The sequence below is a fragment of the Salpingoeca rosetta genome, assembly GCF_000188695.1.
Source record: "Salpingoeca rosetta unplaced genomic scaffold supercont1.4, whole genome shotgun sequence".
Lineage (NCBI taxonomy): Eukaryota > Choanoflagellata > Craspedida > Salpingoecidae > Salpingoeca > Salpingoeca rosetta.
The window spans coordinates 718,360-743,359 of record NW_004754930.1 but is presented as its reverse complement, the minus strand read 5'-3'; the positions used below and the strand labels follow the sequence as shown (position 1 = coordinate 743,359).

The window sequence follows — 25,000 nt, the reverse complement described above, 5'->3', positions numbered from 1 at the left end:
GCTGGTACGGTGTCTTGTATTGTGTGTGTGTGTGTGTGTGTGTGTGTGCATGTGTGTTGGTGTGGGTGTGGGTGGGTGCGATACATGTGTCTGGCATACTGTGTGTGGATGTTGTGTGTGTGCGTGTTTGTTCTGATGCGTGTTTGCTGCTCGGAGCGTGTCATGGACCCTATGATTTTTGCTGCTATACTGGCAAGAGCTCACAAGAGTGGCGAATACATGCGCTGACCAGATGGCTGTCAAAGCGACGACCCCGTCACAGGACCCGTCATCCACCCCACCTGCTGTCGTCATTGCCGTGTCCTCCAAGGAAGGAACCATTTTCCTGTTCGCGTATGCACAGCTCAGCGCCCAAGACCAACTGCAGAAGGATAAAGATTGCAGTGCTGGCCCCAGCGATGATGACCTTTCTTCACTTCAGTCGTCACCACCACAGGCACCGCGTCTGCTGGGAACGCTGTGTGGCGTTGAAGCACCTGTCACCGACACAGCAATGTGAGCACCCACACACCCCAGTGTGCCTGTGCTGGCTTAACGTGTGTGTGTGCGTGTTGTGTGTGTGTGTGTGTGCGTGCGTGCGCGCGTGCGTGCGTGTGTAATTTCCTTGTCCATTCACCACCAGCACTGCTCCTCGGCCTGTGTGAACATCAGGAAATACATGACCAGTGACGCTTCGGTTCATGTTGTTGCCACGTGTGTTGATGGTGCTGTCTTGCGCTGGAAATTCCCAGCTGAGTCGCTATGGCAACAAGCAGCCGGCAGCAGGTGCATTTTCGATGTTGCTTGTGTGTGTGTGTGCGTGTGTGCGTGTGTACGTGTGTGCGTGTGTGCGTGTGTACGTGTGCGTGTGTGTGTGTGTGCGTGTGTGTACGTGTGTGTGCGTGTGTACGTGTGTGTGTGTGTTGCGTCTCAATCGGGGGGTCTACAGCTCGTGAGTTGATATCAAGCTTTCAAAGTCACGCAGTGCTGCTTCTCTTCTCTGCGCAGATTGTCTAAGCCGCTGTGCGTTGAGCCCGCTGCGTGCATGGATGTGTTTCCTTTGTCATCGTCGCCTTTATCGTCGTCGTCGTGGTCGTCGTCCTGCGGTGTTGTGCTCTGCCCGTACTCCACCTCCCTGTGCTTTGCGGCATGGGCCAGCGCCGGCGCCTGTGAGGTGGGCTGTGCACATGACACCGTGTACCCTGCCGTTGCATCCCCACAAATGCGCACACCTGTGTTGATTGCACATACGCAAAACAAATTAGAACGCCCACTCACTCACTCACACACACACACACACACACACATTCACACACACGTTCACACACACATACACATACTTACACACACTCGCTCACGTACGCACTCACTCACTCACTCACTCACTCACTCACTCACTCACTCACTCACTCACTCACTCACTCACTCACTCACTCACTCACTCACTCACTCACTCACTCACTCACTCACTCACTCACTCGCGCATGTACATGCTGGCGCCGCGACTGTTTCAGTTGGTGTCTGTCGCTGCGGACGGGTCTGTTGTCAGCGGTGTGTGCCGACCAAGCTGCTCCCCTCTCCTCAGCCACGCCTGCATCTGCTGGCCGCGCACAACGCCTGGCTTTGTTGTTGGGTGCGTGGACGGCAGTCTGTGGCTTGTTGACGTGACGGAACGCCCTGGCCACGAGACGCTGCTGTTCCAGTTTGATGTGGCTGTGCTGGCGGTGGTGGCGGTGCATGACGACACACACGTGCTCGCACTTCTTGATTCGGGCGGCATGTTTCTCCTGTCCCTCGCATCCACGGACACGAAACAGGTATCGCGTGGTGTGCTGCCAATGTGTATTGCATTGGTGCTTTTGCTCTTGCTCATTCATTTCTGCCCATGCGTGAGTGTGTACGCATGCCAAATGTGCATGCGCCCCTTCCTTCGATGTGAAAAGAAGCTCGGCATATCCATCAACTCATGACGACGGCCACTTCTTCTCTTTGTTGTTGGATGGTTGCAATGCAGGCTGCACCTGTGCATGTGTGTAACGTGCGTGAGAGTCCGGCGGGCTCCGGTCACCTCCAACTCTCCTTCGCTGATGAAGCTTCAGAATCAGCCGACACCAGACAGCAGCACACCCTCCCCACCGTCCCAAAGGTGCGATGTGGCAGGCGTGACCGTGGGGACCTTTGCATAATTGCGCACGTGCGGGTGTGTGTGTGTGTGTGTGTGTGTGTGTGTGTGTGTGTGTGTGTGTGTGTGTGTGTGTGTGTGTGTGTGTGTGTGTCTGTGTGTGTGTGTGTCTGTGTGTGTGTGTCTGTGTGTGTGTGCGTGGGCGTGTGTGTGTGTGTGTGTCTGTGTGTGTCTGTGTGTGTCTGTGCGTGTGTCTGTGCGTGGGCGTGGGCGTGTGCGTAGGCGTGTGCGTGTCTATTTTGTCTGTGTATGTGTGTGTGTGTGCATGCAAGCAGAAGCTTTGTGAGATTGACTCACACGCAATTGCCGACATCAACGCTGCTTCACTGGTGCAGCTGTTCACAACGGGCGTGAAGGAGTGCTGTGTGTGTGTCGTCGGTGGAGACGGGCTCGTGAGCTTGTTCACCCTCCCAGCGGATCTGCTGCTGCTGTCAACTCCCGAGAACGGGCACAGCAACCAACAGCAGGAGCAATTACGGTCGTCATCATCATCGTCATCGTCGTCGTCGTCACTCGGCGAGTATGAAGAGGCCGTGGTGTTGCTTGATGTCGGAAAGAGCGTGCAGCACTGGCCGTCGTCACCTCCATCTCCATCACCTCCATCACCATCACCTCCATCGCCACCCGCACCAGTACCACCACCGACACTACTACCAGTGGCGGAGAGGCAACACGAGCAGAAACAGACAGAGAGAAGTAGAGCAAGGAGAAAGAAGAAGGTGGAAGAGGAGACGGTGGACACTGGAGACAATTTGGATGGGAGCAGAGACAAGAAGCAGCAATCGCCACATCAGCAGCGTGACGCGTTGTACGATGCGGATGGTGACGACGGTACTGAGCGCAGCCGTGGTTTGCACACAAGAAATGCGCGAATGGTAGAGAGCAGCGACGAAGAGGATGTCGGTGTCGACGGTGATGGAAACGGCGAAAAACGCGGAGACGACGACGTAGAAGAGGAGGAGGAGGAGGACGTGGTTGTGGTGAAGCGAGCGCAACGGGCGCCGCGTGTGCTGAGTTCATCTTCCGAGGATGAGAGCGACGCACATGATGATGATGATGATGATGATGATGATGATGATGATGATGATGATGATGATGATGATGATGATGATGATGATGATGATGATGATGATGATGATGATGATGACGTGGGCGTGGTGGAGGATACGCCGAAAACCAGAGACACGGTCGCTCCAGCGCGGGCTCGTGGGGATCCGGTGAACAAACGAGCCAAGTTGCAGCGAGCGCAAGCCCTGAGCGATGACAGCGAAGTGGAGAGTGAAGACCGCGATGGGCATGAAGAAGCAGCAGGAGACGAAGGACACGCAGGACACGCAGGAGAAGCGGGAGAAGTGTTGTCGCCCACACATCAGCGACATGATGGTGAAGTGGATGTGCTGGTGCTGGACACTTACGAAGAGGATGTGGCACACGATGAAGATGTGATGCATCCGCAAGGTTCGCGCCCAGCAGGGCCTTGGGGTGGTGAAGGTGAAGATGTGTCCTATGATAGCTACGACGACGAAGAAGAAGATGAGGAGGAGGAAGACGGGCTTGCACCTCGCAGACCAGCAGTGCAACACATGCTCCATGTTGAGCAGAGCAGCGCATACATGGACGCGGACTCCAGCTCCGAAGAAGAGGACGGCCTCTGCTCTTGATCCTCTGATCTGTTTGTCTGTGTGTGTGTGTGTGTGTGTGTGTTTGTGTGTGTGTGTGTGTGTGTGTGTGTGTGTGTGTGTGTGTGTGTGTGTGTGTGTGTGTGTGTGTGTGTGTAAGTGGTAGCTCTTATGATGAATGTGCGCTCTTACTATCCCGCTTGCATGTGCGACGTGCGTTGGCCGACCGTGTTGGTTCTCTCTGGTTCTTTGCTTTGTCAGCTGCACATGGCATGCACTGTTTTCATGTATGTTCCCATAGGTTCTATTGGTTGATGGTTACTGGCCTGAGTTACACATATAACATACATTGCTCTAAATCACACGCCCAGATGCCTGTGCACAGCGATTCGGCGAGGCACATCACAACAGCGTGAGGAGACACCAAGGCGCAGTGTGCACGCGCACGTTGCTTAATTCGCAGCTGTGGCTGTACACTTACAGCAAGGGGAGGAAGGCCTGCCAAGTTGTACCACCGATCAGCAAGCAAGATCGCAGCGCTCACAATACGGAATCAAGCCACTCTTCCAAGTCTTCTTCGTCTTCCTCGCCTTCATCTGCAGCCACTGCAGCCTCTGGTTGTTGTTGTTGTTGTTGTTGTTGTTGTTGTTGTTGTTGTTGTTGTTGTTGTTGTTGTTGTTGTTGTTTTGCTGAAACAGAAGGTGGCGCCGACGCCGTGGTGTGTGCAGGGTCTGCACGTGTGTTGATTGTGGCTGGTTGCTGTTTCTTGCCACCTGTGGCACTTGCGTGGAGTGATTTGAGGAGTTGTGGATCCAAGAATTCGGTGTCGATTCGCGCAATGTCCTCAAACCCCACTGTTGAAATGTTGGAAAAGTCTGCAGGCTCCACGCGCAAGAGCGGGTGATCCAACAGCTGCTTGAACCCGGCCTCGTCATCTGCCTGGCTGGACAGTGCCTGTTCAGGTGCAAAGCGGACACTGGCGCTGTCCTGAACGACATCCTCAAACGCGATGCTGTGTTCTCTCCCTTCCAGCCCCGCGCGCGTTGGGTCACCTGCCTGCTGTAGTTCAGGCTCAGGCTGTGGCGCCACGTGCTTGGGTGCTCGTTGGTTGCCTCCGCCGCCCCTGCTCCCACGCCCGCGCCCTCGATGTCCCCCTCTGCCGCCTCCTCCTCCTCCTCCTCTTCCACCACGGCCCCCACGTTCTCTTCTCCACGGCGCAGGCATCCCTGGCAGTCCGTTGATTCAAGTCAGCACTCGCTTTGTCTTGCTTGACTTGGTTGCTTGCTTGACTTGGTTGTGCGATCCGGTTGGGGCCCGTTACTGTGGTCTTTGCTATGGTTGTCTTTTGCTTGTTGCTGGTTGTTGTCTTCGTTCCTGTTGTCGGTTGTGCGTATTGGTGTGGTTGTAGAATTGTTTTGGAAGATGTTGCGACTTGTCGATCTCGTGAGCTGCACTTTTCTTGCACTCCGTTCACGCACTGCAAAGCAGGCAGCAACAAAGCCAGAGCGAAGCAAGCAAGCAAGCAACAAGATGGTTGTGGCAGTGGCTGTTGCCGCCCGCGCCGTGATGCGCGGAGCAAACCGTGTTAGCGTGCTCCCTGTTGTGAACAGGGCCTCCAGCACCCTCTCCGAGGTACGCATGATGTTTTTGGCTGGCGAAGGGAGGAGAAAGAGCCTCCATGTGATGTGAACCGCGTTCAGTGCTTGATGATGTGACAACACAAATTTCTCTTTTTTGCGAGCGGGTGCACCAGCCGTGGTTGTGAAGGTTAAGGTCCAGGTGGTTGTGAAGGTGACAAGGGGATGGGTAGCAACAAAACAACACAGCCACCCAATATGTGAAAGCTCACATATGCGCGTTGTCTGTGGCGCCTCGCTTGCCTCACTTGCTTTGCTTGCCTCGCTTGCTTTGCTTGCCTCGATAGCACATTCGACGCCATGAGAACGTCAAGGAGCGCCTGGAAGACATGCGGGAGCAGTCCCTCATGGGCGGTGGACAGCGCCGTATCGACATTCAGCACTCCAAGGTGCGTGGACAACGCTGCTACCGGCTGGTGTTGCATGCACGTAAAGACCCACGCCATCAGTCCACTGGCCCACACAAAGGACTCGGCTCAAACTGAGTTGTAAGGCCCTCACCATTCCATTCCCTTTGCTCTCTCTCTCTCTCTCTCTCTCTCTCTCTCTCTCTCTCTCTCTGCCTCGGTGGTTTATTTCGGTTGCGTTTGCATTGCACGTGTGCACAGGGTCGCCTGACTGCTCGCGAGCGCATCGAGCTGCTGCTTGACCCAGGCACGTTCCAGGAGTTTGACATGTTCACGGAGCACCGCTGCAACTACTTTGGCATGAACGCAACATCGGTGCGTGTGTGTGTGTGTGTGCGTGTGTGTGTATGTGTGTGCGTGTGTGCGTGTGTGTGTGTGTGTCTGGTGTCTGTGTCTGGTGTCTGTGTGTCTGTGACAGGGTTGTGGTAGGTGCGCTTGTAAATTCTTCCTAATGTTTGTTGTGATGTTGGTGTGCTTCTTCCGCCTGTCTGATTCGTTAACACTTGTCTCTTCCTTCCATTGACACTGCTAGGCGCCTGGCGATGGTGTTGTGACGGGCTGCGGCCGCATCAACCGCCGGCTTGTCTTTGTCTTCTCCCAAGATTTTACCGTTCTTGGTGGCAGCCTTGGCGAGATGCATGCCAAGAAGATTTGCAAGGTTGGTGCGCTGTGAATTGTCGGTCGGTGCTCTTGTGTCGGAATTCCGCACAAGTACTCGCGCCTTTGTACCGTTGTGCCGTCGTGCCGTCGTGGCGTTTGCACCTCTGCCACCGCTTTCGCAGCGCAGCTTCTCTCGCGAATTTGCGCCAAGGTACTCTCTGCTAACCCTTTTGCACCCTCCTTCTTATCATTGCGTTCCTGCCCGCGCCAGGTGATGGACCGTGCGATGGATGTCGGCGCTCCTGTCATCGGCCTCAACGACTCTGGTGGCGCCCGTATCCAGGTCAGTGAGAGCACACTCCTGCTCGTTTGACAACAAAACCTGCCCGCTGCTAGCGCACTGCCTGCACACAACCCCAGTTCATGCAACACACACATGTGCATCCACTCACTGTCTTTCACGTCTGCGATGGTGTGCCTCCCATGTGGCACTCAACAGGAGGGCATTGACTCGCTCGCCGGGTACGCCGACATCTTCCAGCGCAACGTCATGTCCTCTGGTGTCATCCCGCAGATCTCCGTCATCATGGGGCCCTGCGCCGGTGGTGCCGTCTACTCTCCGGCCCTCACGGACTTTACCTTCATGGTCGAGGTCAGAACCACAGCGCTCGTGTGTGCAGGGGAAACAGGGGCTCTTGTATTTGCGTTGTACTTGTACTTGTACTTTTACTTGTACTTTTACTTATACTCATACTTGCGTTGAGCTTGTACTTGTACTTGCACTTGTGTTTGAACTGTCTTGTGCGCGTGTGGGAGAGACTTCTTGGGACACGCCTCAGCTAATTCCATGCCTCCTCTTCCTTTGTGCATATTTCATCTGGTCAAATGCGTACAGGGTACCTCCTACCTGTACGTGACTGGCCCCGACGTCGTCAAGGTATTTTTCGTTCACACACACACACACGCGAGCGCGCGTGTGCAAGTTGATGTTTTGCGTGCGTGCATCCCGTGCCTGAAGTGCTGACGCGTGGCCTCTCGTTGCCTTTGACCTGTGTTTGCGTTCACAGAGTGTGACCAACGAAATCGTGACGCACGATGAGCTTGGTGGCGCCACGATCCACACGGCCAAGTCCGGTACGTGTAGCTTGCTCGATGTGCCTCCCCCCCCCCAAACAACCGCTGACACGGACAACGATTGTGGTTGCGCCACAACTCATCCGCTGGCTTGTATTTGCGTCTCGGGTACTATGTTGTGCCAGGTGTTGCCCATCGCGCGTTTGAGAACGATCTTGATGCGCTTCAAGGCGTTCGCGACCTCATGGGCTTCCTTCCCTCCAGGTCGGTTGCAGTTGCATACTGTGGCTATTTGTATGTCGCTGTTGGTGGCGGTGATCCCTGCTGTGAGACACCACCACACGCTTTGCAGTCGCATTTCCAGCACTCTTTACACATACACACATTCACACACACACACACACACTCGCTCACTCACACACACACTCTCTGTCTCTCTCTCTCTGTCTCTCTCTGTCTGTCTCTCTCTCTCTCTCTCTATCTCTCTATCTCTCTCTCTCTCTCTCTTTCTTTCTTTCTTTCACACACACACACTCTCTCTCTCACACTCACCCACAACGCACGCGCGTTTTCTTGCCCGGCAGCAACCGGGAGGGCCCGCCGCAGCTTGCCAAGCCCGAGGTGGAGGGCGCTGCGGAGTCGCTCAACTACATGGTGCCCAAGGACCCTTTCAAGGCATACGACATGAAGCACCTGGTGCAGAAGATTGTCGACTTTGGCGAGTTCTTTGAGATCCAGCCCGCCTACGCCAAGAACATCATTGTTGGGTTTGCCCGCATGAACGGCCAGCCCGTGGGCATTGTCGGCAACCAGCCCCAGTCTGCCTCTGGCACGCTCGACATTGCTGCCAGCGTCAAGGGCGCGCGCTTCGTTCGCTTCTGCGACAGCTTCAACATCCCCATTGTCACCTTTGTCGATGTTCCTGGCTTCCTCCCCGGCACCGTTCAGGTACGCGCCTTCTTGGTTTGCCAAGCAAGTCACTGCAAGGGGATTAAGATACGTGTGTGTGTGTCAGCGTCCGGTGTATTCCCCTCTGTGTATTCCATAGCCAACCCCCTCCCAAACCCCGGCTCTCTTCGTGAGTGTGTGTGTGTGTGAGTGTGTGTGTGTGTGTGTGCTAACGTCCGCTCCCTCTCCGGTCTGGACTGCAGGAGTATGGTGGCATCATCCGCCATGGCGCCAAGCTGCTCTACGCATACGCCGAGGCAACCGTGCCAAAGGTTCGTTCGCTCATGCATGATCCAACACCAATGCAAGCCGTCAAACCTCAGTGACACGAGTGTTGTTTTTGCTTGACCAGATTCCACTTGTGTGTTGATGACGTGCTAGTTATTGCACGTCCACCCATCCCATCCATTCAACATCCTCACCTCACCGCACCATCACCTCGTTGTGTTTTTTTTTTCGCTTGTGTGTGTGTGTGTGTGTGTGTGTGTGTGTGTGTGTGCGTGTGCTGTTTCACAGATCACCATCATCACTCGCAAGGCGTACGGTGGTGCGTATGATGTGATGGCGTCGAAGCATCTTCGTGGCGACATCAACTATGCCTGGCCCACTGCTGAGATTGCTGTCATGGGTGCAAAGGGCGCTGCCTCCATCCTTTACCGTCGCGCTTCCCCAGAGGTGCGGCCTTTGGTGATGGTGGTGACGCTCGGGAAGATGCTGATGTTTGGTGCATGTGATCAATGGTTGTGAATAGTGCCTGTGGTCAGCAGCTGTTGGTCTGTGGCGTTGTTTCGTGGTGTGTGTCCTGTTGAAGGTGTTTGCGGAGGTGTGATAATTTGGTTGATTTTTGCTGTGCTCCACTTCCTACTTCTCACCATCCATCGTCCCTGTACATCTCGCGGCCTTTGTGTCGTGTGCAGGAGCTGACGCAGCGCGAGGAGGAGTACGTGAACGAGTTCTCCAACCCGTTCCCCGCTGCCCGCCGCGGCTTTGTCGACGACATCATCGAGCCATCCACCACCAGGTGACGATTACATGCACGCACGCGCACACACACACACTCACTCACACACACACACACACACACACACACACTTGCACACTCACACACACTCACACACTCACACACTCACACACTCACACTTGCACACTCACACACTCACACACTTGTACACTCTCACGCACTCACACACTTGCACACATACTTACACACACACACACACACACACACACACACACACACACACACACACACACACACACACTTGCACACACATACTTACATTCACTGCCATTCACTCACTCATCCCGCTCCCCCCGCGGCCATTGTCACGGACTTCGCAGGCAACGCATCATGCACGACCTGGCCATGCTTGCCACCAAGGATGTGAAGAACCCCGCCAAGAAGCACGGCAACATCCCTCTCTAACTCCCATCGTTCGTCGCCCGTGTGTCCTCGTCGTCTCCCCACTCTCATCCCTGCACGCCAGCAACAGCACTCTGACTGTATGTCTTTGGCTCTTCTTCGCCCGCCTCCCCCGTCATAATGTGACGCGGTGTGGTGACTGCGAAGTGGATGTTTGAGCTGCTACCCCCCTTCCCTCAACGTTCTCTCTCGTGCATGTTGTTCCCATTGCAAATTGTTTGCTCGTTTGCTTGCTTGTGCGCTGTTTGTTGGTCATTGAGGATGATGAGTACACAGTTTCGTTCATTGCATTCCTCCACTTGAGCAGCATGATAGTCACACCAAGACAGAATGCAGCTGGCATGGGTGGTGGTCTTTGTACAGCGCGCCAACAACGTCCTCCTACGAACAAGCCAAAGCCCACTAATCCCTCTGCCATACACTCATTAGCTAGTCACAGCCTTCAACTCCATCGCAGCAGGCTGCAGGTGTTGACGTCGTGTATGCTCTGTGCTGCGGTTGCGGCTGCTGCTGCGACTGCTGCTGCCGTCGTTGGCCCGAGTTGTCTCCCTCTTATTGTGGTGCTGATAAGGACTGTCATCTGCACTGTCGTCGTGGGATTGTGGCGCCGAACAGACCCAAGGAGACACGCAGTTTGACATGGTGACAGCGACAGCCTTGATGCTGCCAACCACACCGGTGTACAACCAGGAAATCCAACCAACAGCACCTTCATCCTCTTCGCTTGTGCTTCCAGGACGAGCGGCTGCTGATGTGGGTGCCGTGTGTGTGTGTGTGTGTGGGGGGGGGGGGGGTTGTGTGTGTGTGTGTGTGTGTGTGTGTGTGTGTGTGTGTGTGTGTGTGTGTGTGTGTGTGTGTGTGTGTGTGCGTGTGTGGGTGTGTGGGTGTGTATGTGTGAACGTGAGAAGAAACGCCACCACAACATGCCCCATCACAACACGCCCCAGCCTGGTCATGCCCACGCTCGTCATGCATGAGCACCGACATGTGAGTTGTATTCGTCGCATGTGATGGTTCACTCACCGTGAGCGTCGTCTTGATGGCCGGTGGCTGTTGGCTCGGTTTCCAACTGCTGTTGACAAGCAGCGTGTGCCAGGTGGTGGAAAGGCAGGCGAACCTTGTTTGGATTGTGGACGCTCACCTCAAAGAGCTCTGCACCCAAACACAGGGCCTTCAGCTTTGCTGCCTCCCGCGTCACTTGGCGCTTGTCTGCGAGGTCGCTCTTCATGCCCACTAGCGCAAGCTGGGGCCGCGTGCCTGGGTCTTCCTGTGCCAGCGCTGCCCAGTGGTCGAGCGCATCGAATGACGCTTCATCTGCCCCCCCCCCCCACACACACACACACACAGCCACACAAGCAAGCAACCAGGTGGTTGTTGTCGCGTGATGACTTGATGTGTGATCTTGTGATTACCAAGCGGTTAGCACCAATGCAGGGGCGCAGGAAGCACAGCAGCGCAATGAAGGAAAAGGAAGGGTTTGTAACCGATCATGTTCGCCACATACCTGTGACATCGTAGACGAGAAGCACTGCGAAGCAGGTTCGAGCATATGGCCTCAACAGGCTTTGGAATTGCCTCGCACCCGCAAAGTCCCACACGTGCATGTACACCTGCACACGTCGACAATGACAGAAAACAAGGACAGGGAGGAAGATGATGCGGGGAGCGTGTGTGAGCATGCATGCGTGCGATGTTGATGCACTATCATTGGCTTTGCATTCGCTTCTATCAAGCAGCTTCCCCCCTCAACTTGCGCACACACACATACACACACACACATACACACACACACACACACACACACACACACACACGAATGAGCGAACGCACCTGTGCGTCGGGGAGAAACACGGTCTTTGAGGCAAAGTCCAGCCCAGGTGTTGGACGGTACGTGTCCACAACATGGCGGCCGTGCACAAACGCCTTCATCAGCGCCGTCTTTCCACCTTGAGTGTGTAATGTACACACACACACACGTGTGTGCGTGAATGTGTATACGTGTGTGGTATGTGTGTATGTGTGTGTATGTGTGTGCGTGCGTGTGTGTGTGTGTGTGTGATCTTTCACAACAAGAACAGAGCAACAGAACAAAGCGTGGCGCATAGGTGGTGCGGTGCGCCTTGGAGGGCAGCAAGACTCACAAGCTGGCTCGCCGAGCAAAAGCACTTTGATTGGGAGCGCCCGGTCCTCTCCCTTGTTTGGGTCTTCTTCCTGTGCGCTCATTGTTGTCGTTGGCGGTGATGGGGATGGGGTGGTGATTGTGGTTGATGACGATGCTTGTGTCGTGTGTGTGTGTGTCGTCTCGCTCCTTGCCCGCTGTTGTGGCGTTGTTCAGTGTATTGGTGGTGGTGTCATCATTGGTGACAAAAATGGAATTGATGACTCATCATTTGAGAGCAGCCTTGCAAGGCAAGAAAGCAAGCAGGGCTAGCAATCACAAGCAAGCAAGTAAGCAAGCAAGGCATGACGTCGCTGTGATCAGAGCTGGCGATAGCTGTAGCTCTCGAGGGAGGTGGTCACGCCCGCGGCTGTGCCAAGATCCGACAGCAGGCGGCAGCGAGGCTCAGCTGCCAGGCACATATGCATATGTGGGCGTGCGGGTGAGAAACATGCAACATCCACGCCGGGTGCTTGACACAGGTTGCTTGTCACAGCAACACACGCATACAAGCACACACACACACACACACACACGCATTCAAGCACACATGTACGCACACAAACACACAAACACATGCACGTACATTTACGAGCACACAGGTGTAGCCCTTACCTGGGTTGATGCTGTACCAGAAGAACCCGCGGCAGAGGGGCTCCGAGGTGCATGCAGAGGCACAGGCGCTCAAGCCAACCACGCGCTGCACAACCAGCGCGTTGGCATCAAACGCAGTGGAGTACCGCCTGCATGACCACCAACACGCCAAAGCAACCAAGGAAGTGCATGTGTGAGCCAAAGCGTCACAATGCAGGGGGGAGATGAAACAAGACAGGCAAGGAACAAAGGTGCTGGGGCCGAACTGACCGAGCTGGGCCAGTGGAGCCTGGGTTGGCGCCTTCGAAATCAAGCGCGAAAGCCGCGAGCACATCTGTGGTAGTCGTCGAGGTGCTCGTGGTGGTCGAAGTGGTCGTTGTCGTGGTTGTGGTTGTGGTGGTCGAAGTGGTTGTGGTTGTCGATGTGGTAGTCGTCGTTGTGGTGGTTGTGGTTGTGGTTGTGGTTGAAGTTGTGGTTGTAGTTGTGGTAGTGGTTGTAGTTGTGGTAGTGGTTGTCGTTGATGTGGTTGTCGTCGTCGTCGTGGTGGTCGAAGTGGTTGTGGTTGTCGATGTGGTAGTGGTTGTAGTGGTGGTGGTTGTGGTGGTGGTTGTTGTTGTTGATGTGGTCGTTGTCGTTGTTGATGTGGTGGTTGTCGTCGTCGATGTGGTTGTTGTTGTTGATGTGGTGGTTGTTGTTGTCGTTGTCGAAGTGGTGGTGGTTGTTGTTGTGGTAGTGGTTGTCGTTGTAGTTGTGGTTGTTGATGTGGTGGTTGTCGTCGTCGATGTCGTTGTTGTTGTTGATGTGGTGGTGGTTGTTGTTGAAGTTGTGGTAGTGGTTGGCACGACCACCTTGGCATATGAATTGGAGATGAGCGTGGTGGCCACACCCTGGGATGTTCCCAGGTCAGACAGCAGACGGCACTGAATGCCTCCGTTGGGTGTCACATAGGTAAAGAAACCCTCGCACGCGGCGTCTTCATCACACGCAAGACCGCACGTCAGCGACGTTTGGTCCAGGTCAGTGCCGACAACAAACGAGCGAAGGAGTGCATCGGCAGAAAACGCTGTGGAGAAGCGACGCGACACGCCCGTAAACACGCCAGCAAAGCCCAGCTTCACCAAGGGAGCCTAACGCGCAGTCGCCAACACACCCACATGTACACACGCACACGCACACACACGCACACACACGCACACACACACGCACACACACACGCACACATGCACACACGTGCCAATGATGGACACCAAGTCAGGGTGAGAGAAATGTTCAAGGAGTCAGCTCGCAATCATCATCATCAACAACATCAGCAGTCTTGCGTTACAGAACCACAGACCAAACACCACCAACACCACACAACCACCACATGACATACAAGCAGTGGCAGCATGGCAAGCCCGTACCTCGTCACTGAAGGAGTAGGAGTTTGTGCTTGTGGCAACAGCGGTGCCGAGAGAGCGGAGGGTGATGCAGCGAAGCGTGGATTGGCGATAGGCGAAAAAGCCGCGGCAGAAGTTTGGCTGCTGGGTCTGGCTGCTGCACAGCGCAGCGCACTCGTCCAACGAACCCACAGTGGACACGGAGATCTGGCTGGCAGCGTCAAAGGCGGTGCTGTAGCGCAGTGCGGGCCCTGCGGGGTTGCTTGGCGTCGCACCCTCGTACTGCAGCTCGTAGCCAGCAACAACCGGCGACTGCACCATATTGCGCCGGAAGGAGAACGAGGACGACGACGTGGCAACAAGTGGGCCACGCTCCGACAGGGTGCGGCACACAACGCGGGTCGAGCTGCGCACCCAGAGGAAGAAGCCAACGCACGCGGCTTCGCTGTCACACACAGCAGCGCACGCTGCCGGTGATGGCACGTCCACCTCCGACAGGAACGCCGATGGCGTGAAGCCAGAGGCGAAACGCAGGGGCGACACAACACCGCTGAACGCGCCCGTGGCAGCGAGCGTGTACCCATTAGGCTCGCTCACAAGTGCCTGCAGCATGTGCATGGAAGTGGGGTTTGTTGTTGTTGTGTGCGTGTGAGTATCGTGAGGGGACGTGCAGGTGTTGAGTGTTGATCTTTCGCAACATACACACGCAGGCTAGCACTGAATGCCCACCACCAACCGATACCACCATCACCCATCATCATCGTCACCACCACCACCACCACCACCACCACCATCACTCGAATCAAGGACGAACCTGCTTGCGCACGCTGATGGACGAGGACGTGGTTGGCGTGCCTTCTGTGGTACCAATGTCCGAGAGCAAGCGGCAAGCAAGCTCGGCGTTCTCCATGGTGAAGAAGAAGCCCTGGCAGAGCACAGCGTCCTCACACATTTGCGCGCACACATCAAGCGTTGTCGAGGTGCGGGAAATGATGGCAGAGGCACTGAAGCCGGTGGAGAACCGGCGTGGCGTCGCAGTGCTGCTCGCGGCAAACGCAGTCAACCCAATGTGCGCCAACGAAAAGCCATCTGGAATCACATCGGAGACCTAAGAGCAAAAGCCACAGCGAACACGATGCATGTTTAGAAAGGTGCATTCAACCATGGGGGGGGGTGGGGGGGTCATCAACCATCGACACGCGATGCTCTGACATCACACACACACACACTCACACACACACTATCTCAAGGTTACATACAATCACACAATCGCACACACACACAAACACAATCACACACACACACACAAACACAATCACACATACACAATCACAATCACACACACACACACGATCTCAAGGTCACAAGCACAATCACAATCACACAAACACAATCACACATACACACGCACAACGATACCTGTTTGGCAAAGGACATGGACACGCTTGTGGTTGGAAGACCAGCAAAGTCGCCAATGTTGTTGAGGAGGCGGCACTCTGGTGTTTGGCCCCTGAGCCAGTGGAACACGCCCAGGCACGCTGCCTGTGCATCGCATGCCTCCGCACACTGCACCTCGGTCACCCCGTTCAGAATGGAGATGATGGCGTCGGCGGAAAAGGCGGTGGCAAAGCGCAGCGGCGAGCCGGCGTTGCCTGGCGTGTTGCCCTGGAACACAGGATCGTAGTTGCCTGGAATCGGGGGAACGTCCACATCCACTGTGCGAGCGTAGGATGCGTCGTGCGCACCAAGCTCTTCTGTCGTGCTCACCTGCAGCTGGCGGAAGAGCAGGCACGTTGCGCGCGGCACGATGTCCACCACAATGGAGAAGCCACGGCACGCGTCGCCAGCCTGCACACAGCGATGCGCGCACTCGTATGCCATGCAGTCAAACGAACCACGCACACGCCTGCTCATCAGCACCGTCGCCGCCGTGGCCACGTATGAGTACCGCCGGAACACAAAGTTGGGCATAGAGTCCGGGTAGGCGCCCTCCATGGACAGCGCCGTGTCCAGCTGCACGCTGATGGCTGGCGTGTGGCCGTCAACAAACAGGCCGACAAGCGGGCCGCCAGCAAACGGCGTCACGCGAGCAGAGATGCGCTGCGGAAACTCTGTTGTCGCGTCCGTGTCGCTGTCAAACAGCACCTGCCAGCCGGCGCGCGTCACCTGCACATAGGACACGCCGAGCGACGACACATCCTCAAACGCAGGCTGCGACGTGTGCAGCGCCAGCGTCGTGGCGTTGACGGCGGGCATGGGCACAAACTGCGCATAGAGCGGCTGCACGGGGTCCTTGCCGTTCGTTTCCAGGGCCGCAGACGCGGAAATGGGGGTGGCGGCACCGGCGGGAGACCCAAAGGAAGCAGACAGCAGGCGCGGGCATGTTGAGGCAACGAGCGCGTACACGCGAATGTCGTCCAGCGGTGGCCGCTCCCCGTACGTTGTGACCTGGGAGGAGAACCAAGGACCGGCTGCGTCCGCCTCAAAGGCCATGAGACGTGCGTTGCCGAGAAGCGCAGAGAGCAGCAGGGCGGCGTCGTCCGTGTTCACCAGGCCAGAGTGATCCACATCGGCACGCAGCATCAGATCCACTGCCTGCGACAGCTGCTGCAGCCGGCGGCCACGCGCGGTGGTGAAGTCAACGGCGCGCTCCTGGATGTACGTGAAGATGATGGCAACGTCGATTGCAGTCACGCGGCAGTCCCCATCAACATCGCCGGGAACATCCACATCGCAAGCAACAGGGTCAGGGCATTCGCCCGTGATGTAAAACTCAAAGAAGGTGCAGTCAATGAAGAGTGGATCCAAGTTGCGCCGCGCACGCTTGGTCGTCATCGTTGTTGCTGTGGACACGGGTGCGACTGCAACAGCCTCATCGCTGGCGGCGCTGCTGTGGCCGCTACGGCGGCGGCGACGAAGCGTGGTGTTGGTACTGGTGTCTGCGTTGGTAATCAAGACGGGGACGTCACCGGCTGTTGCGGGCGTGTCTTCCACAACGGCCGAGAAGTCTTCGGTGGCCAGCACGTTGATGAACGGCGTGATGCGCGCAACAGACGTGGCGTTGGCTTGGGCGCCAGGGCTGGTGCCTTGCAGGCTGAGGGTGAGGAGCACGGGGTCGGCGGCGGCAGCAAAACCGGCCACGCGAATCGTCGTGCTGTCTGCTTGCACGACCTGTGACATGAGCAGCCCTGGTGCCCGCATGAAGCCGGAAATCACAACGTCGCCCATCACAGTAATCTCCACATCAAATGCACCCAACTCCACGCCTTCCGTGTTCACCCAGACGGGCACATCCACCTCCTGAGAAGCCAGTCACACAGCAACGAGCACATGCAGAGGTGGTGTGTGTGTGTGTGTGTGTGTGTGTGTGTGTGTGTGTGTGTGTGTGTGTGTGTGTGTGTGTGTGTGTGTGGAGGCGGTGAGTGAGCAAGGGGGGTGGGCGTGAGCAGACCAGCACAAGTAGAGGTAGTGCTGACGTGTGTGAATGTCTGTGAGTGCATGAAGGCGCGAAAAGGATAAGCGCGAGTCTGCTAAGGGCACTGCTCTGGATGGGCAACACAAACGGCACTCTTCTACCTCGAGCATCGAAGTCAAACATACCTCGCCAGCGGCGAGTGGGGCAATGGCCACGTCCTCGTCACCGCCAACATCGACATCGAGGAATCCAGCCTTCAGATTGCCTGCAGGCAGAACAACACAATACAGAATACGGTGGTTTGTCGTTTTGTGTCGGGGACGAGGTACAAAAGTTGAGAAAGCAGTTCATCCCAGCGCGTGGGCACACACACACACACACACACGCACACACACACGCACGCACCAGCGATGGGCACAGTGGCCCAGGCCGCGGCGTTGAAGGGACTGCTGGCAACAATGTTGATGGGCGTCGGCGTGTTGCGGTGCACGGTGACAGCGCCGGTGGCAGTGTTGAAGGAGAAGGAGGACGAGTATTCTGGATCCTGCACAGAGAGGGCAATGTAGTCCTCAAATGCCAGCTGCGTGCGAAGCCGTGGCACATCCGCGGGCTCGAGATACTGCAGGGCATGGGCAGCGTAGGTAAACACGGACTGAGACCCGCACGCAAACATGATGCTGCAGCGAACAAGCGACGCAGAATCAGCCGAGGCCTCGGCAGGACTGCTCAGCCCGCATTCAAGGCCGCTGACGGTGGCGGTGCTGGTTGCAACACGCGACAGAATGGCGGTGACACTGGACGCAAAGCGAACGCCAATGGCAGAGCTCCCGCTCGTGGAAGGCAGCGTCACGTGCTTGCCGCCAGTGGCGGAGGGCACAAATGCAACGTCCATCACCCGGGCGCCGAGCAGCTGGAACGCCAAATCTGTAAGCAACAAATACAAAGGAGGAGGTAAGACAAAACAACAGGTACACACATATGTGAGTGGGGGGTGTGGGGTGGGCAGTGATGATGAGAAGTGGCTGTGCGGCAAATTGTAGCATCACAGCACAGGCATCACAACACACGACTACACGAGTAGATATCAGCACTCACTCGGAACGACCCATAACTGGGCGCAAACACACACAAACACATATACACATAAAAACACATGAATACACATGAACCCGCAACACATGAATACACACATACAAAACAAAACACAGACACAGCGCACGACACACACACACGATGACTTGCTGTTCTCTGACCTTGAGCCGGTGATCCGGGCGACACGGCGATGCGCGTGCCGTTGGTGAGCGTGATAAAGGCCACCACCTGGCCTTGCAGGAAGCGAGACGAGGAGCGGCTGGAGGGAACGCGGCAGAAGCGTGGATCCGCCAACGCCAGCGACCACAGGTCGTCCAGGTTTGCTTCGGCCGTGGCCGACGGGTGTGGGTACGGAATGTACGATGCAGTGATGCCCTGCGCGCGGATGATGGTCAGGTCAACAACAGCGCTGAGCGTGGTGTAGGAGATGGTGAGGTTGGTTTGCCCCGTACGCACGCCGCTCACAACGGGGCGGCCACTGGCTGTCGCCGTCACAACCACGTAGTCGCTGTCCGCGGGCGTGACGCTTGCAGTCGTCAACGCGCCCGTCAGGTCCGTGTAGATGAACCTGTCGGCAACATACGTGTTGTAGCGCAGGGTTACTTGTGGACGATAGTCACGCAGCACGCCAGCAGCAACGGCAGCGTCTCCGTACAGGGACATGGTCACGCTGCTGTCTGTCAGCAGGACGCCGTCCAGCGCAACCACATCCACAAACAGCTGGCCCGTCAGCACCTGCGTGTCCCCACCCTCGGCACAACCGGGCGCCCATGCGAACGTTAGGGCCTGGGCTGCACCAATGCTGGCGTTGGTGCGGGTGAGAACCGCGCTGCCGTCGCCGCTCACGTCAAATGCAAAGCCGGACGCTGGCGATGTCAGGACGAGGTGCTGTGGATCCACCGCCACGGGCCGACCGTCACTCAGCAGCAGGCGCGCGTGCACGGCAGCAAGAGACCCGCCGCCCACACGCAGCGTGGGGCGATCGGGGTGGCTCACCATCAGCACAAGCACGTCTGTGCTGCGGACAGCGGTGATGTCGCCGGACGCACCGATGGAACCAAGCGTGCTCGCGTCAATGGACACGTCCTCCGGGTTGAAGGCGTCAACACGAAGCCCGACCGGCTGCGATGGCGGGTCGATGCGGATCTCGCGTGGGGTGAAGCTCACGCCGCTCGGCAAGGCGCGCGCAAGCGTGATGGTGTCACTGGGCGGCAGCTGCGCCGTTGGGCGGTCTGGCGCCCACAGTTCCAGGTACCCGTTGTCTGTGAAGACAAAGTTGCCGTTTGCGGATGCGAGCGCAGCCTCGCGCACGGCAACGTGGGTAATGTCGATGGCGATGCCGTCGCTGAGGACGGCGCGCACGCCCACACGGATGCGCTCGGAGAGCACGACGCCCGTGCACGATGGCACCTGCACGGCACTGATGCAGTCTACATCCGTGTCAATGGCCAGTGATTGCACGCGCCGCAGCAGCAGCGACACGCGCGTGGACGCGCGGGAGCCCTGGTCGTCGTTGGACAGGAACAACATGTCTGCGGACGGCACCACGCCTGCCGGGCGACCCTCCAGCGTCACCGTGTTGCAGTCGTTGCCAACAGCGGTGGCAGACCCCGACGCAAACACAAGGCCGGAGCTCCCAGGCGCAATGCACTGCAGGCTGGCGGTGGAGTCCACGGCCACGCCCAGCGCAGACACGCCAACGATGTTGAGGCGGGTGCTGGCGGCATCGGGAGCAACGGGGCGAAGGTCTGTCAGGCGCGGATGCAGCGGGTTGGACACCAGCACAACTGCGCCGTTGGACGCCGACGAGAACGGCTGTGGCGCCTCCTGGTAGCCGTTGTAGCGGGTGGCGATGGAGCCTGCGCGTGGCACGCCGCTGACGCGACGGCCAGTCACGTACACAACCTCGCGCATCTCCAGGCCCCACGCTGCCGTGCCTTCCTGCACAACAAGGCCAGCGAGGCCCGTGTACTGGAAGCGAAGGATGGCCAGGACTTCCGAGTCAAGCGGCGCGGCGGCCGGGACGCTCACGGTCTCGCGAATGCCGGTGATGACGAGGACCTGGCGCCCCTCTGCGTTGGTGGACTGGTGCAACACGGCGACGTTGAACGCCTCGGTCGGGCTGGCACTGGAGAACACAACGCCAAGCGGCAGCGTGATGCGCACCACAAACGAGCGCACGGCGCGATCGTACAGGCTGCGCAGGTGCACGGCAAACCACTCTGTTTCCGTGACGGTGTGCAGCGGCACGTCGAGCACAAGCTGCTCCTTGTCCGTCTCAGCTAGATCCAACACGGCGGGCGTGGGCACAAAGGCCAGCGTGTCAAAGGCGGCTGCAGACGCGGCTTCGCTTGCGGACAGCCCCGCGCGCATGCGAATGGTGAAGGAGACGTTGGAGCGGCGCCACGCGTGTGGCAGCTCCATCCACACCACGCACGTGCCGTTGTGTGCCGTGGCACACCAGCCACTGAGCGTGGGCAAGGTGTTGCCACCGACATCGGCCTGAGCAAACAGCGGCACACCGGCAACGACGGGCTGGTTGGAGCCGTCCACCGCGCGGAGCAGCACGCGCAGGGAGCCCTCGCTGGCAAACAACAGGCTGTCATCTGCGGTGGCAGCCAGCCGCCACGCCGACAACGACGAGGCTGGGCCAGGTTCCACGGCCAGGCGGTGGGAGCTGAATGGCAGCGAGACGCTGGCAAAGCCAAGATCACGCTTCATGGGCAGCGGCACGCCGCCAATCTGCAGATCAATGCCTGTGAACGGCATGGGCGCAGGTGTGGTGCCGTTGGCGCTGTTGAGAGGAGGCAGGGGCCCGATGGCGTCGCCAAACACGCTGCCCACCAGCGTGTATCCGGACCTGTTCTGGCCCTCGTTTGTGACAGCGAGGTCCACTGGGGAGGAGAAGAAGCCCGAGCCCGCGATGCGCGGCTCAAGCACCGGCGCGCGCGCAGCCACAAACTCGGCGCTCACGGAAATGCGAGCCAGCCGCGCCTCCAGTGCGTCCAGCAGGGTTGAGGTTGCGTCAACGTTGCTCTCAATCGCGGACAGGGCATCCGCCGTGCCCTGCGCCTGCTGCTGGACGTCGCTCAGAGCCGTCTGCACGGTGTCAGCCACATCTGCGGCCTGGGCCTGGGCCTGCTGCTGCACGCTGGTGGCCAGGGCAGCGCCGTTTGAGGTCTCATTGGTCATGGCTGCAGCACGTGCGGCAAGCATGTCCAGTGTGGGCTGCAGGTTGGTGGCCTCGCGCGGTGTGAGGGCGGAATCCTGTGCGGCCACGCTCGTTGCCACATCAGCAGCAGCACTGGCGGTGTTGGCCAGCGACGCATCCATGCCACTGACATCAAGCTCGGGGAAGTTGGCCGGGTCCAGTGCGGACGAGAGCTGTGCGAGCAGCTCGTGCAGTGAGACGAGGTCAGGCTGGAGGCCGGCGATTTGTCCCTGCAGCATGGCCGTCCACTGCTCCGCACCGTCAAAGCCCAGATGCAGGGCCACAACGTCGAGGCCAAGCAGCGTGGTAGTGGCGTTGTCTGCGCGCTGAAATACGGCCGGGGTGGTGCCGATGATGTTCATGACGCGGGACATGGTCGCAATCAGGTCCTGGACCACCTGCGGAATGTCTGGGTCGTTGATGGCGTTGGCGTAGATGCGGGCCATCTCGTCTGCGGCCTCCTGCATGTTGGTGGTGCGCAGGGCAATCACCGACGCATTGGCGGCAGCGCGCGTCTGCAGCAGCACGGAGGAAATGGCAACCTGGCGCAGACCCGTCAAGCTGCCCGTGTCCGCAGTCCAAGCAGCAATAATTGCGTTGACATCCGCGACAACGTCGTCGTAATCAGTGCTGGTTTGCTCCAGCTGCGCGAGCAGGGAGGCGGTGGTGGCAGATGCTGTCTCGGCCTGGCCAAGCGTGGTGGCGATGGATGCGCGCATGCTGGCGATGCTGGCCTGCAGGCTGTTGCCGTTCTGAATGCTTGCGGCGAGGAGGTCAAGCGATGTGCGCAGGGCATCTGCCTGTGCCGTGACAGCTTGCAGGTGGGTGATGGTGGCAGACAGCGGGATTGCGTTGAAGGATGCGTTGAGGGCTGCGATGTTGTTCAGCTCCCCAACGAGGGTGCCGACCAGCGTTGCGGTTTCGGCACAGGCTGCTTGCACCTCAAGCAAGCTGTCCTCGAAGGTGGACGCGCGGTCCAGAAGTCCCGCCAGAACAGCGGCGTACTCGTCGCCTGTCTCCGGATCGTAGGTGGCAGCCACGGTCTCCAGCACCGTCTGCCACGAGGCAAAGAAGACAAGCACGGCCTGTTCGTACTGACGCACGCGCAGCACAAGCGCGGACAGGCTGGCCTCCACCAGGGACAGCGCGGTGTTGAGCTGGGCCTGGGCAGCGTCAACGTCCACAATGAACTGTTCGTCAAACTCGGAGATGGTGGTTGCAATCTGCAACGCAAGGTCCATGATGGTTTCGTTCTGGGAGTCGTAGAACATCTGGCGCTCAAGCACAGCCAGGGAGGTGGTGCTGAGGACTTGATCAATGGCAACGAGCGCTTGCAGGATGTCACCGTGCCAGGGCACGAGGGCGAGCTGCATGGCTGTGTAGTCGGCATCGCAGGCCACGCGCTCCTTCAGCCGCTGCACGCAATCTGGGCACGGGATGCATTCTTGCGTGGCTGGGTCGAAGACGGCTGTTTCCACGCACTCGGAGCATGTTGGGCCCGTGAAGTATGGCCGGCACCTGCGTGCGGGTGACAAACGGAGGAAACGAACGAGGGCGTGGGAGAGGGGGGGGGGTGGGTTGGGTAACCACGTCATATGAGAGAATGTGGTGAGGCAAGGGCGAAAGTGCATAGAGCGCACACGTCTGCAGAGCGTATGATGCATGCATACAGAGGACACAAACACAGAAAGCGCGTACACACGCAATTGACACGTAGGACGTGCATTGATAACTCAACGAAGCCAGCAAACGCGCGAGAGCAAACGCGCGAGAGCAAGATGCGTGTACACGGCCGCATTCAAGCACTCGATCAAGTACTCACACGCAGGTGCCGTTGGTGGCGCACAAGCCGTCAACGGAGCCAAAGGAAGTGCAGTGGCACTGAGCAATGTTGTCGTCGGTCGCAGCGCAGCCACAGGGAACACAGCCATCCGTCTCGGTGAGGTAGAAGCCAAGCTCGCACGCGTCGCAGCTGCGACCAACGGCGTTGGCGCGGCACACGCATTGCCCGCCATATGGGTCGCACTCCGTACCCGCCTCTGTCCCTCGTGGATCGCAGTCGCAAGGGAAGGCCTGGCCGTACGTGCGAACGGATTCGGCAAAGGCGATGTCGGCGCAGGCGGCAGGTGCGTCGCGGTTGCTGTTGAATTCGTCACACGTGCCGGGGTACAGGCCCGCCAAATCTGTTGCGCGCGGGAAATCCGGGTAAAGGGATGGCGGCAGCTTTGGCGTGGCCACAAATGCAGCTGGCACGGTCAGCACGCGGTCGACAAGGAGAGGGCCACCGCTGACCAGCACAAGCTCGGCATCTTGCGGCACCTCCAGGCGAGCAAACGAGGTTGGTTGCAGAACGATTTCGCTGCCGCCGACCGTTGTGGTCACGGTGGCCTCAGCCAGCGCGCGGTACTCGACAAAGTGGCTCAGGCTGGCTGGGCCGATGGCATCAACAAACAGGCTCTGCGTGTCGAGTGGCGCCTGGAAGGCGATGCTCTGGCCTGCGATGAGGCGAACGTATCCGCGGCCCGTGTACCACCTGTCCTGGGTGTCGTCCACAACGACGCCAATGGAGTATTGGGCAAGGAACATGTCCTCGAGCTGCGTATCCACGTAGTCGTAGAGGGCGGCAAAGTGTGCGCTGACGGGTGAGTCGCAGTGTGTGCCCGCGATGGTTGCATGCACGCACGGGCACTGGCCTGCGTCGTCGACGCATGTTGCTGTTGGGGACAGCGGGTCTGCGACAGGCGACGTGGCGACAGGGAGGCACTGGCACTCGCTGCATTCGTAGTCGGGGCCTTGCTGCCAGGCGGTGGCCTGATATCCCTGCGCGCAGTACTCGCAGTTGCGGCCGGCGGTGTTGTTGCGGCACTCGCAGTAGGTCTGAGCAACGCTAGGGCAGCTTTGCTGCACGCAGGTGTCTGCGTGCTGGTTGCAGTCGCACAAGGCCACCATGTCCATGGCAGCAATGCCGTACACGTGCTCGTCTGCGGCAACGCCGTCGGAGGCGAGGATGTTGTGCTGCTGCAGGCGCAGGCGCACGCTGTCCACGCGCACGTTGTCTGCGACCGAGGCGTTGGCAAAGGGGTCCAGCACAAACGGCACAAATGGGTACGACACGAGGTTCACCACCACGCGGAAGGGCACTTCCTCGTTTGGCATGTCCACACAGTCCAAGAACGCGTCAGGCACTGTGTGTGGTGTGTGTGTGTGTGTGTGTGTGTGTGTGTGTGTGTGTGTGTGTGTGTGTGTGTGTGTGTGTGTGTGTGTGTGTGTGTGTGGTGGTGG

General features: G+C 58.2%; 6 protein-coding genes across 6 annotated transcripts in view; 3 read left to right on the top strand and 3 right to left on the bottom strand.

Moving 5' to 3' along the window:
* Window positions 1-1,949, top strand: part of PTSG_11698 (uncharacterized protein) — a gene marked incomplete at both ends in the record, with an annotated part of 2,230 nt that extends 281 nt beyond the window's left edge. Inside the window, 6 exons of the mRNA XM_004997154.1 lie at window positions 1-4; window positions 233-495; window positions 652-765; window positions 988-1,153; window positions 1,494-1,796; window positions 1,923-1,949. The exon at window positions 1-4 is cut by the window's left edge and continues 281 nt beyond it. Of these exons, the coding sequence (XP_004997211.1) occupies window positions 1-4; window positions 233-495; window positions 652-765; window positions 988-1,153; window positions 1,494-1,796; window positions 1,923-1,949 (877 nt within the window). The remainder of the gene's footprint in view (window positions 5-232; window positions 496-651; window positions 766-987; window positions 1,154-1,493; window positions 1,797-1,922) is intronic.
* Window positions 1,950-3,421: 1,472 nt separating this feature from the next.
* Window positions 3,422-3,822, top strand: PTSG_11697 (uncharacterized protein; the record flags this gene model as incomplete). Its single annotated transcript, XM_004997153.1, has 2 exons — window positions 3,422-3,515; window positions 3,620-3,822. The coding sequence occupies 2 exons, from the start codon at window positions 3,422-3,424 to the stop codon at window positions 3,820-3,822; spliced, it is 297 nt and encodes a 98-aa protein (XP_004997210.1).
* A 237-nt stretch (window positions 3,823-4,059) lies between these two features.
* PTSG_01236 (uncharacterized protein) lies at window positions 4,060-5,179 on the bottom strand. Its single transcript, XM_004997152.1, has one exon. It carries the CDS (start codon window positions 5,002-5,004, stop codon window positions 4,321-4,323), a length of 684 nt encoding a protein of 227 aa, XP_004997209.1. The 5' UTR covers window positions 5,005-5,179; the 3' UTR covers window positions 4,060-4,320.
* A 43-nt stretch (window positions 5,180-5,222) lies between these two features.
* PTSG_01235 (propionyl-coa carboxylase subunit beta) lies at window positions 5,223-10,159 on the top strand. The gene is made up of 14 exons (XM_004997151.1): window positions 5,223-5,412; window positions 5,705-5,806; window positions 6,026-6,139; window positions 6,357-6,482; window positions 6,696-6,767; window positions 6,924-7,076; window positions 7,320-7,361; window positions 7,492-7,558; window positions 7,684-7,762; window positions 8,083-8,446; window positions 8,650-8,718; window positions 8,963-9,121; window positions 9,364-9,467; window positions 9,788-10,159. The coding sequence occupies exons 1-14, from the start codon at window positions 5,311-5,313 to the stop codon at window positions 9,870-9,872; spliced, it is 1,638 nt and encodes a 545-aa protein (XP_004997208.1). The 5' UTR covers window positions 5,223-5,310; the 3' UTR covers window positions 9,873-10,159.
* Window positions 10,058-12,232, bottom strand: PTSG_11696 (uncharacterized protein). The gene is made up of 5 exons (XM_004997150.1): window positions 12,011-12,232; window positions 11,700-11,815; window positions 11,374-11,479; window positions 10,893-11,183; window positions 10,058-10,617 (listed from the first exon to the last, which is right to left on the bottom strand). Exons 1-5 carry the CDS (start codon window positions 12,090-12,092, stop codon window positions 10,295-10,297), a joined length of 918 nt encoding a protein of 305 aa, XP_004997207.1. The 5' UTR covers window positions 12,093-12,232; the 3' UTR covers window positions 10,058-10,294.
* Window positions 12,192-25,000, bottom strand: part of PTSG_11695 (uncharacterized protein) — a 14,820-nt gene continuing 2,011 nt past the window's right edge. The window contains exons 5-14 of the mRNA XM_004997149.1: window positions 23,541-24,903; window positions 18,669-23,236; window positions 17,821-18,339; window positions 17,601-17,680; window positions 15,420-17,300; window positions 14,815-15,108; window positions 14,025-14,603; window positions 12,892-13,748; window positions 12,643-12,770; window positions 12,192-12,436 (exon numbers count right to left, since the gene is read on the bottom strand). Coding sequence (XP_004997206.1) covers window positions 12,348-12,436; window positions 12,643-12,770; window positions 12,892-13,748; window positions 14,025-14,603; window positions 14,815-15,108; window positions 15,420-17,300; window positions 17,601-17,680; window positions 17,821-18,339; window positions 18,669-23,236; window positions 23,541-24,903 — 10,358 coding nt within the window. The 3' untranslated portion in view covers window positions 12,192-12,347. The remainder of the gene's footprint in view (window positions 12,437-12,642; window positions 12,771-12,891; window positions 13,749-14,024; window positions 14,604-14,814; window positions 15,109-15,419; window positions 17,301-17,600; window positions 17,681-17,820; window positions 18,340-18,668; window positions 23,237-23,540; window positions 24,904-25,000) is intronic.